This window comes from Megalops cyprinoides, chromosome 1 (genome assembly GCF_013368585.1).
Source record: "Megalops cyprinoides isolate fMegCyp1 chromosome 1, fMegCyp1.pri, whole genome shotgun sequence".
NCBI classification, from domain to species: Eukaryota; Metazoa; Chordata; class Actinopteri; order Elopiformes; family Megalopidae; genus Megalops; species Megalops cyprinoides.
The window spans coordinates 55,054,800-55,067,163 of record NC_050583.1 but is presented as its reverse complement, the minus strand read 5'-3'; the positions used below and the strand labels follow the sequence as shown (position 1 = coordinate 55,067,163).

Genomic DNA, 12,364 nt, shown 5'->3' with positions numbered 1-12,364 from the left:
AGACTTTGAATATTGCTATTCCGTTGCGTGTAGCCAATCCGTAGACAGGAATACCTAATCGGCGACCTAATTGGTGGAAACGGCGCACGACCCAAGGCAGCATGGGAAATTCAGTGATTTTTAAAACCAAAAGAGATCACCCATTACGTCAGAGACTACAAACTCTTCGTACTTTCCTCTATCATGTAAAGAGTTCCGGTTTAGTATTTACAAAAGTGATTTCATACACCATGCGTCTTCCGGGCTTTGATAAGAAGTTCCGTGAAATTGTATTTTGTTAAACACAAGTGTTTGTATACAAGTATAAATTTCGGCGTTGGATCTTTAGATTCAACAATACGAAATCACTGACAGAACCTGCAACTCAGATGTGCAAAATTGATTGCTGTGAAAATATAGGTGAAATATAGGTGAATTTAAAAATTTATTTAATATGACATTAGATGAATATTTTTTTTTTCATTTTTTTTAAATCGTGTTTATTGTCACAATGATTTACATCAGCTGACAACGCCTACTAAGTAACGTTAACGCAGCCCGACGATAGTCTAGTCTGGTGTTCCTCTTTTCTTTCTCCCCTTGCACACGATCGTTCCTTCCGATAAATGCTTCCACCCACTTACGAAAGGACTTTGGTTGGCTGATCAAAGTTCCGCCCTTCACCGCCGGTGTGTCACTGACAGCAACAGCGCCATGTATCGCTCTCTGCGAAGCGTCCAGCGATTAAACAGCAACCTCCTAGCACTGCAAAGGAGCATTGCCAACAAAAATCACAGTCCTGTTATTGGGGGAATTATAACTGCGTCCAGAATGGTAAAATTTCATTTTTTGAACGCACATTTGTGCACACATTGTAATATCAGGCCTGTCTATGACCTTTAGTACATCTCGTTAGCTAGCAATGCTGCTAGTTCGTTGCTAAACGTTGAATAAGGGATGCGATTTAATATGCGCTAGCTAGCTTCGGCAGGTGGGTTGGGAGTGTCACATGCAATCTCTCTCGATAAAAGTGACCGTTTAGTCGGTGAATGCGCAGTGACTGCAACACAATGACAGTTATATCTTTGCCAGACAGGACGAATAGATTGCTTGCATTCAAACTTGAGCTGAATAGCGAGCTAACAAGGTCAAAGCTAATTTCCTGAGCTCCTAGCGTGCTATCTAAATAACTGGTTGTTAGCTCACCCCGCATTTTGCTACCATTCGATATCCGATTAGCTAGATAGCCGTATCTCTCGAAAAAAATAACACGGGCTTGAAGCGAAATGTCTAGCTATCCAGGTGATTTCAAGTAAACATTGTTGTAAATGACAAACGTGATTGCATTTGTGAAATTTTGATAGATATGCACCTGTGAAATGCTTTGCAGGCAAGTTCGGAGTCTTATAGAGTTGAACGAGACACCTTTGGAGAGTTGAAAGTACCAAGCGACAAGTACTATGGAGCCCAGACGGTCAGATCTACAATGAATTTCAAGATTGGTGGTGTTACTGAACGAATGCCAGTAAGTGCTTGAAGGATATAAACATAAACTTCCACAAAGCAGTGATATCAGCTCCTTTGTTGTAAAACTTCAAATATGTAACTTTCAACGTTTTCATTTGAAAGTCTAAGATTGAGGTTCTAGTAGATAATATGTTATATCAAAATACAAAGAATCATATGTCCCCAGTTATATTTAAAACCAAAGCTATACTATTGTGTGCTATACGTGACATTTCACTTTTTCATGCATGTTAGATACAAGTCATCAAAGCCTTTGGGATTCTGAAGAGGGCTGCTGCAGAAGTGAACAAAGACTACGGACTGGACCCAAAGATTGCTGATGCCATCGTCCAGGCTGCCGATGAGGTGACATCTGTGTTATGGTTTGATAAAATGAGGTTGACTCAGCTAACTCTAATGTCAAAGACTACTGACATTAGCTGTCATAGCTGTTGGTCAAGCAGTTTGTGTGTTTCCCTCTTGGTGCTGTTCTGACGGTTGCCCACTCTCCAGGTCACTGCTGGGAAATTGGATGACCACTTCCCCCTGGTCGTGTGGCAGACGGGATCTGGCACTCAGACAAACATGAATGTGAATGAAGTCATCAGCAACAGGGCCATTGAGATCCTAGGTGGGAAACTAGGGAGCAAGGATCCAGTGCACCCTAATGACCATGTCAACAAAAGCCAGGTAACTACTGTCTCTTTGTAACCTACAATGGCCAGAAACTTTTATTTTTGCCTTTTAGATTTCAGCAACTTGCTAGATGTGGCCTGCAATGTAGTTAAAAAGGTCGTGTTCTTTTTGATCATGCAAAGGTCTTATGATTAGTACCCAATAATATGATGCTCATATTAATCTTACCTGCAGATTTAAAAAAATACATATTAAAAAGATGCCTGGGCAGAGATCATTTTAAATGACAAAATTGTCAATGAAGTGAAAATCTCAACCAGACAGGAAGCTCAGTTCACAGTCTGCTGCATTGCATATTGATGCATGTGTCTTCTCATGCCTTGCAGAGCTCCAACGACACGTTTCCCACGGCCATGCACATCGCAGCCGCCAGGGAGGTGCACGACGTGCTGCTGCCGGGGCTGCAGACCCTGCACGACGCACTGGCGGCCAAGGCCGTCGAGTTCAAAGACATCATCAAGATCGGACGCACTCACACCCAGGACGCCGTGCCACTGTCCCTGGGACAGGTAAAGCCCAGTATCAGTATCTCCATGTGTGTGCCCTCTTTCATAGGAACAAACACCACCAGCCACAAGACTCCACTCTGGGTTTCTTCTTTGGGCAGCAGTGTGGCGTACTGGTAAGGAACAGGTCTTGTAACCCTGATTTCCTTTGCTCAACTTCCAGGTGAGCAAAATACGTAACCCAAATTGCTTCAGTAATTACCCAGCTAAAATATGACAGATAATGTATGTGAATTTCTCTGGACGAGGGACTGTAATTTCATGACTTGTAGTGTTATGCTGGCATCCACACGGCCTAAGAATGCTGCTGTGTTATTGCATGCCAAGCACTTTTAGGGGGTAGCGCAGCATTGGGTTCAAGGTCTCAGAGAATCGTAGTGCTCCAGTGAAGATTGCATCACACCACAATGTGGATTTAATTATCTGTCCACTGTGTGTCGTGTTAGAAAAGGCTTAATCTGAAAAGTGGTGCTGCTAATTAAAATGCACATGATGCACTTCTCTGCTGGGTTTTGAAATGGACTGTAGCAAGACAGACCTTAAAATCAGTACTGTAGACGCACACTTGTACACACATAATGGAAAAAAGAAACCATCTTTTAACTTTGTGCATCCACGCACAGAAACAGATGATTCCTCCAACCTATATTCAAGGAACGAATCATGGCCTTACAACACACTCAGTTCTGTTAAAAGTCTTCGATCATTAGATTGCGAAGTTGTGAATATATGAACTAAATGGACAGATGTTAGCCTGTGAGTGTAAATTGTAAAATTTTACTGGGATGCACTCTGTATTGAACTGCTTTGTCTTGGTGTGCTCCAGGAGTTCAGTGCCTACGTCCAGCAGGTGAAGTACAGCATGGAGCGGGTGAAGGCGGCCATGCCCAGAGTGTATGAGCTGGCAGCCGGTGGCACCGCGGTCGGCACAGGCCTCAACACCCGCATTGGCTTTGCTGAGAAAGTGGCCGAGAAAGTGTCAGCTCTTACAGGTACAAGAATGGAGCAGGAACCTGTAGCGTATGTTAACTGCATTAAAACACATTTTAAGAATGCATAAAATATCCTTTGATTTTCGCAGCTGGAGCTCTCCTCTTGAGATACATTTGTTACTTGGCAATGGTTGAAGTGGGCCCTCAGAATGTTGGTTTGAACATTTCTGTCCAAACCCGACCTGGTCAATGATTTCGGATACAGTGTGCATAGACGTCCTGTCCCCCGTGCTCAGGTTTGCCGTTCGTGACTGCGGCCAACAAGTTTGAGGCGCTGGCGGCCCACGACGCCCTGGTGGAGCTGAGCGGCGCTCTGAACACGGTGGCCTGCAGCATGATGAAGATCGCCAACGACATCCGCTTCCTGGGCTCCGGGCCGCGCTCAGGCCTGGGGGAGCTCATCCTGCCCGAGAACGAGCCGGGCAGCAGCATCATGCCAGGTGCGTGTGCCAGCGCTCTGCCCCTCGCTGTGTGTGCCCTCACCACAAAGTGGAGGTCGTGACACCGTGACACCCTGTCATATAGTGAGTTAGAGTGACCCTCCAGCTCCCCCGAAAGCGTGAGTCACCCCTGGCCCATTGCCCAGCTTTGGCTCGTCCCACCACCAAGCCAGATGCCAGACCAAAACGTCCCTCATAGTCGTCTTTGGGTGCTTTGGATGCTCTCTGCTGGATCAGAGGGGCTAAGTATTGTATGTGGTGCTGGGGGCTCCATGCTAATCCCTGTTATCAGTAGCAGCTTCAAAATGCCCACATTGTGTGCACATATCAGAACATTCAGCTCCGTTCCACACTGACTTTCACGGCATTACATCAGTACAGCTAATGTCTTACATCATTTTCACTCTGTCCTTTATTTTTGCCGGGTTTCTAGCCGAGTCATCTTTCAGAGCTATAAATGGAAGGAATGTTGTATTTTCGCTGGAGTTAGCCGGGGTTCAGGGCCAGTGCGTTGCCCACGCTGAGTCTGCAGCTGTTGAAAATGATCCCTGCTCTTTGGGTCAAGTTTCACACGGCCCTTTTTACCTCCCCTTGCCCTCCTCAAAATGCACAGAGAGGGTGCAGAGAAATACTCATCTGAAGTGATGAAGTGCTTCTGACTATAAAGCAGTGTCTCCAAAATGTTAGTCAGCCATTGAACTGTTGTATTATAGACAGTAAAGGCGGGCTTGCTCTGTGATTCCCTGTTAAGTGGCTTGTGCTGAGGCTCATCTTCAGACTTTGAATCTGTGTTTTTCCAGCGGCTTTGGTAAGGTCAAGGTCTTTGCTTTCACACACAAGATAAAATGGATGTGGACATAAAAAAGTATCTCTTTGCTTAACTTGGCAGCCATTGATGCTTGCGCACCTCGTAATTCCGTTGGCAGATATTGTGAGTTGATCAATATCTAAATGGCTTCAATGAGCTGAACGTGTTTTTTTGTAGACTGCAAACTGTTTTTTGTGATCATACTTTGTTTTGTCTCTCCTGAAGAGAGTCGTGTAATACATTGCAGTTATTTCACATTAGTCTGCCAGACCTCTGCAGTGGCATTGAAAATCACCCCCTCTGAGTACAAACCGTTGAGCAAGTAGCATTCTCAGCGCAACACTTTGTGAGGGTGCATTCGTCTGTTTTTCCCTACAGACATAATAATTCTCATTCTGTATAGTACTCAACAGTTGGATGGCTCCTAGCCTATTCTGAGGTGAGACAATTTCATCCCTGTACCCTGGGCAATGAACACTCACTGTTTGTGTCTCTTTTGTTGATTGTAGGGAAGGTGAACCCAACACAATGTGAGGCTATGACCATGGTGGCCGCCCAAGTAATGGGAAATCATGTGGCTGTGACTATTGGAGGCAGCAATGGACACTTTGAATTGAATGTATTCAAACCGATGATGGTAAGGACATTAACATAACAGAGGTCTATTGGGTGGGCAGAGCAACTTCTATGTCTACGTGTTGTAGAAATGTTCTCAAATTCAGTGATATGTTGTTCACTAGAGATTCACTGGTTTTCTGGACTTCATTCCATCTGAGGTCTCCATTACTAAAGTGAGGCCAATGATTGGATTTGAGCTTAAATCTCCTGTGGGTCCAGGTGACAATGAGCTGGTTGAAATCTTCAGAACCCTCAGGATTATGGATTGGCAAGACCAGAAGTAGGCAGTACTGCTCCAAGTAGTATGTTAAACTAAAAGCGTAATCAAAGACCATACAAATTCCATAGTCAAAACTCCATACTCTGTTTGCGTCTGTCCCACTTCTTCTAGTCTCACTACTCATGAGTATTCATAAGATCCAATATTTTGTCATTTTAACAATGCTAGCACTGATCCTTCTGTGAGAGATGCTTAGAGGCAGAAGACTTGCTTGTGAATAAACTGTCTCAGGTTTAATTCCTAATTATTATTTGTAGTTCCTTGGGTGGCTCACTGAGCTTTGAAACAACCATGGAAGAAGAGAAAAGAATAGTAATTATATGCTTTAAATTACATTGAATGATCATGAAAAATATTCACAACATAATATTGAATGACTTTCAGACAAAGCAAAGTAGAACCAATAATTCAACAACTAAAATGCAATAAAATGACAGCCCCATTAAATTAAATGTATCATTAAAAGTAGTCATAAATTTGAGATTCAGCTGATTGAAAAAGGTCAATCGTAAAAGAGAAGAACTTGGTTGTGGAGACAATGCGTAAAAAGTAGGCCAGTACAGTGTCAGCAGATACATTTGGAGGCTTTTGTAATTCTATAGTGCTTTTTTGCACAATGTTGATAGATTTGTTTTTTTTCTTGTGCATTGTGTGGAGTTTTACCATAACGTACAAGTCAATAAATGTACTCCCTCCTCCTGCGACATCTCCCCATTATGCTCTATAAGACTCAGCAGTTGAATTGAATAGATTTCTCATCACAATGAGCATGAAATATTGGTGGCACTCTGCCAAGCCTTCTAATAATGGCGCGCAGATTTTTGCTGCAGTGCAGCGGGGAGGGAAAAAGCCAGCTTTGCTGTCGGCTGGCTTGGAGTTTTGTCCTCGAGACTGAGCGTCCCCTCTCTCTCTCCCCACAGATCAAAAACGTGCTCAACTCTGCCAGGCTGCTTGGTGACGCCTCCGTCTCCTTCACCAACAACTGCGTGGTGGGCATCCAGGCCAACACGGAGAGAATCAACAAGCTGATGAACGAGTCCCTCATGCTCGTCACGGCTCTCAACCCTCACATAGGTAAGAGCGTCTCGGCCTCTAGAGGGCAGTCATGCACAGGTTCTGCACAAACTGAGCTCCGTAGCTGAGGTTAACCCTTCATTTAGAACACCGTGATCTCTGTAACATAAGCAAGTTATTTTTGGGAACTTGCTCACTGTTGCTTAAAAAAAAAAAAAGATCAACAAATACCGGGAGGATGAAGAAAATGTGCTCGTGTCCGTAAATGAAAATGCAAAAAACAAAATCTTTTTGTTTCTTATAAAACTGTTTTACCAAAAATTGGAAGAGAACAGGAAGGATAGGTGCATTTCTGGCACGGTGACCTTTGAGTGTAAAAGGTCAAAAGTAAAAGCGAAGAACCTGGTTGTGGATACAAAAAGTACAGTTTCAGCAGATAATTTGAAGGCTTTCGTAATTCTGTAGTGCTTTGTTGCACAATGTTTATAGATTGTTGTAGTTTTCATCTTGTACGTTATGGTAAAACTCCATACGATGTACAAGTCAATAAATGTACTCCCTCCTCCTGCGACATCTCCCCATTATGCTCTATAAGACTCAGCAGTTGATTTGAATAGATTCCTCATCACAATGAGCATGAAATATTGGTGGCACTCTGCCAAGCCCTCTAATAATGGCACACACATCGAATAATAATAATAATGGCAAATATGTTGGGAGTGAGCGGCACGTGTGCGGGAGCAGCTCAACAAAAAGCTGATTGATGACCTTAATCAAACTTGCAAATGCGAAAGTGTCTGAGGTGAGAGGGCCTGCTTCCCCCAACACAGCTCCCTCGTTTGCAGTCGGCTCCCGGGCAGTGCCGACTCGGGCTGTGCCCTTAATGCGCCGGAGATGTCGCCTTCAGGTGGAGCGTAATTAAAACGGTGTCAGAGCAGGGTCGTTAATGCGAATATCGGTTCGCTGTGTCAGGTCCCCTTGGGGGTGCGTTTGCATCCGTAACGAACGCTGTTGCATTCACCTGGACGACTTGGGGAATTTGGAATGCTGATCATAAAAATGGTTCACAGACAGCCGTTGGTGAGAGAACATAGCAATAGCTTGAATTGTCAGCATACCGTATATTGTGCATCATATGGTACAAACCAAAGTGCAGAGAAGTCAGTCAGATGCCTCTCTACCCTTAGCTGTGGAAAAAAGAACATGGATTGAGATTTCTGTGCTTGGGCCCAGTGCAGAGATGGCAGCACCTCAGACTGAATGATCTTGTAGCTGTTAGATTAGTTTTAACCCCCCAGTATAGGACCTCATCCATTTAAATTAGCAGATCACCGTATTCCGTGTAACAAGATGAAAGACTTTAATCAGGTTTAAAGGACCTCCTTTGTCATGTCAGTCCCAAGCCACAGGACAATACAGGATGGTGTAGTGAAGGTGTGAAATCAAATCAAACGCATAACATCCCAGTGCAGCTCCCTGATGCACTCTGTTAAAATCACCTTCCTTATGGCAACTCGGGAGTGTTAGAAATACAAGCAAGTCTGTCCGCGGTCGTTGCATTTCGTCCTCGGCACGTTACCATATCAAAGCAATTAATATTTTATTGTATTAATTATGGCTCTGTTCTCAAGAAGCTTGCTGTGTGCTAATGCCTTTTAAGATGTGACCGTGGAGGTCCATACGGGGGTACCTCTGATCTAAGGGAATATTTTAATTGGGATTACTCTTCTCTGCAGGTTACGACAAAGCTGCTACCATTGCCAAGACTGCCCACAAAGAGGGATCAACACTAAAAGCGACAGCCATCAAGCTTGGGTATCTCACAGAGGAACAGTTTGACCAGTGGGTCAAGCCTCACGAAATGCTGGGCCCTAAGTAGGTGTGTCAGAGTAGGAATGGATCAACGCGCAACATCCACCCCCATCTTTGTACAATAAAATTAATTTTGAAGATGAAAGGTATTTTTTTGTATTAACTTACCTTCCCTCACTATTATAGAAAGGCAACAAGGTCTTGTTACGCTGCTTGATGGCAATAAATGCTGGTATAGAGACCTGTCAGGTTAGCTATCGGGTAGGCAGCTACAATCATCCTTCTCTTCCTTACCCCAGCCACACGTCTAACATATTTTTTTTCGTACCCTCACTGATGTGTGAACATGAGAAGCCAAAATGTGGTAATTCTGTTGATGCAAAAATATTACATCTCGGTTAGTTTTGGACTTCTTTTCTCAACACTTTCACACCTGAAGGTGCAGTGGCTCAGTCCCAGCAGGGATTCTAAGCTGTCATGTCTAGAGTTGAGCACTCTGACAGCTACTGCGCACCACTGTGACCATTCATATGTTTATGTAATCTGAATTCAGAGCTCATTCGTGTGTTTATGTAATCTGGATTCAGATCAGGATCTGAGATGTTACAGATCAAGTAAAGACAGTTTTGGCAGTCTCATCCTGGCAAGTTGATGTGTGCTCTCATTTTGCATGCTTTTCATGTGTGTGGGACAGCTCATTATAAGCGCGGCCTTATAATGTGACAGCATTTTTCATAAGTCATCGATGGTAAATGAATCTGAATGTTTGCCAACAACATCTTGCCGCTGCAAAGGCAATCTGTCTCCCAAGATCCCCTTTGTAGGCAAACTATTGATTGTTCGTTGGCCAATGGGACACAAAGGTTTTGGCCCTGTTAACCATCCGATGTTCACTTTAACCACCTCTTACTTCTCTTGCTTAATCCTGTCGCCATGGATACGGACATCCCCTTCAGATTCCTTCTCGGCTTGCCCAGGACAAGCGCAGCTCCCAGATGACTTTGCGTGCGGAATACAGTGTCCTGACAAACCAGAAAGGATGACAAGTTGTGTGTCTGAACAAGCTGAATGCAGATGATGAGAGCTGACAGTCCTTGCTTGCAGTGTTGTTTTAGGCAGTATTGTCATTGAAGAAATACGGAGGGATTACTCTTGTAATGGAATTTTTTCGTTTTAATAGAAAGGGTAATTAAAATCAATACTATCCAGCATGTTTATTTGGCCTTAATAACGTGCAGTAATCTTGTTGTAGAAAGTGACAAAATTAAGTTAAAGCCAATGCTGTTTGCGATTTGTGAATTGGACCCCAGTGGAAAGCCAGTCCAGGGGTTTCAATACCATGCTCGTGAAAGCGTTTGTGGAATCGGCTGACAGAAAAATGTAATTTTGCTGATTGATCGTTGGTTGGTTGACGGCATAATTGTTTCTGAATTGGAATGCTGTGTGAATCAATTTTAAAAGCATCATCCTTGGTGGTGAAAAGAAAAAAAAGAATGGCATTCATTATTGCTGGGATCACTTCAAAAGTCAGTAGCTATTGAGTGGATCACACGTTTTTCATAAAACCATGATAAAATGAAAGAAAGTTAATATAATTAGAGGAAAAGCAAAGTATTTTCCCAAAGAGACACTACATTAGACATTGAATCAAAACATTGCTCTAACAAGATAGCGCATTATTTCTGCCAGATGTTTGATGGTAACTTTATTTGTGCCATAATTTCAACTTGTTTGGCAGATAAGATCTTTCCTGTGTCATTGCATGACAATTATTACATATTTTCAACACTTCTTATTTCTTGTGCAGAGGTTGAGCTGTACCAACCAGCAGTCTAAAAAGATTTGCAGGGTTTATCAGCATTTTCACACATTTTATTCAGTCTGCCTGATGATGCCAAATATCTCACACGTACCTCCGTAAGATTGAAATAACCAATAAATGCTCAAATAAAGTGGATTCCTGTTGGTGATGTTGTGGTGTTTTTCAGACATTGCACATTCATACAGCATCAACAATTCTCTTGCTTTCTATTGACCTTGTGCAAGAAATCTGTATCAGTTTTTAATTTCTGTTTTCTTAATTTAATTTTCTGTTTGCATAACTGTATGTGGATGTGATCAAATTGCAACTATTACAATTATCCTGAAACTGATGGCAGTAACGCATACTGTGTGCACAATTACAGCCACCAACACAAAAGGGTAGGGTATATGTACATTCTCAGTCGCTGGCTGTTGTCACAGGCGGTCAATAGGTGGTTCAGGAAGTAGTTTTACATTAAGAACACAAAATGTAAAGCCTCGTACACTGTAAGAATTCCTCGGTAGGTGCACGGTTAAGAATTTGCATTGAAACTTTGGTTTGGCCACTTCTCAGTCCCCGTCTGAGCAGTGCGCTGTCGTCACCGTCACGCTTGACGGTTGCCTGTTTCAAACTTGGATCCTACCTCTCCGCCCCCCCGCCCCTGTTCTCCCCAGCATGTGAGAAAGTCCAGTAATCACGGATGTGTTAACTGCCGGAAGAGCCTCAGGGCCAGATGGCCTCCACAGCACCACTCCAGCGCACCATAGCAGCAGCTGACCTTTGGGGATGGATCTGTCATCACCTGGAGACGTAGCGGGAGCCGCGGGAGACGGGGAAGGTGACATATGAGGGCCCTGGCGGGGGACTCCGGCGTGACGGGCTTGAGTTCTCGGTGGCCCAGCAGCGTGACTTTAAATCACTCTGACGAGCGTTAAATGAATCCCAGGGCGAGATGCTTTTATGGGTTGAAAGTTTTTCAGGTGGGGTAGATTTTTTTTCAGAATGGCAGTCTTATCGGTAAGGGCTGTCTAACTGCTTAGCCTCCCTGGCACTGCATGCTGCAGACACTCTTACATGAAAATGACTCCACTTTTAATGCATGTGCCAAACCTACAGGTACTGCATTTTAAAAATGAATTGATCGATGGTGAGGCCCAGCGGGGCAGTGGTCGGTGAGCTGAGAGAATTGGAGCAGTGAGGTTTGGCAAAGTTGAACGTCACTCTTGGAAGAGGTAAGGACGTTTTGGGTCGACATCCAAACTGTTAAATTACACAGAAGCTATTACAGCGCTGAATGCTTTTGCTCGGTGGCAGAGTGCCCAGACAACCAGCTCTCTGTGACTCAATCTACATGACCTGCGTTAAAATACGAATTTTCCAGAGGCATGACATGAAATCCCAAATACGATACTATCTTTTCTTGATAGAAATCTTTACAAAGATGCTCCGTTCTGAGACAAATTAATCAAATATGGCCTTGCTGCTTCTGAGGCCATTGGAAGATGATGAAAATTTTGCTGCAGTCACCAGGAGACGTGTGGGTTTACACGTGTATGGGAGCGTATGGGTAATTTTCAGCTCATTCTCTCTTAAATGTTGTGAAACAGATATAGAGACATTCCCTGGAACAATGTTGGTTATAGTTCCATTAATAAAGCAATCCATCTCATTTTTTTCAATGTTAGATGATTTTGATATTTCAAAATATACCCTCAAGAATGCACTCTGCCTGTTTGATACCTGGTAAATCATAGATTTCTGCCAGAGCTCCCCTGGAGATCTGCGGTCAGCACGGTAATTGAATTGGTCAGCAGTGTTCGCTAATGATTATAATTTCGCTAATGGTTGACACGTAAATGTGTTGCAGCAAAAATGGAGCTACTCCTTTCAGTGAGGTTTCTAACTGACA

At 43.6% G+C, this 12,364-nt stretch overlaps 1 protein-coding gene across 1 annotated transcript; it reads left to right on the top strand.

Annotated features, from left to right (window-relative positions):
* The first annotated feature begins 599 nt into the window (after nucleotides 1-599).
* Nucleotides 600-10,563, top strand: fh (fumarate hydratase). Its single transcript, XM_036534180.1, has 10 exons — nucleotides 600-813; nucleotides 1,370-1,504; nucleotides 1,741-1,851; nucleotides 1,999-2,175; nucleotides 2,508-2,690; nucleotides 3,514-3,679; nucleotides 3,916-4,119; nucleotides 5,437-5,564; nucleotides 6,746-6,899; nucleotides 8,576-10,563. The coding sequence occupies exons 1-10, from the start codon at nucleotides 694-696 to the stop codon at nucleotides 8,716-8,718; spliced, it is 1,521 nt and encodes a 506-aa protein (XP_036390073.1). The 5' UTR covers nucleotides 600-693; the 3' UTR covers nucleotides 8,719-10,563.
* Nucleotides 10,564-12,364: the final 1,801 nt, after the last annotated feature.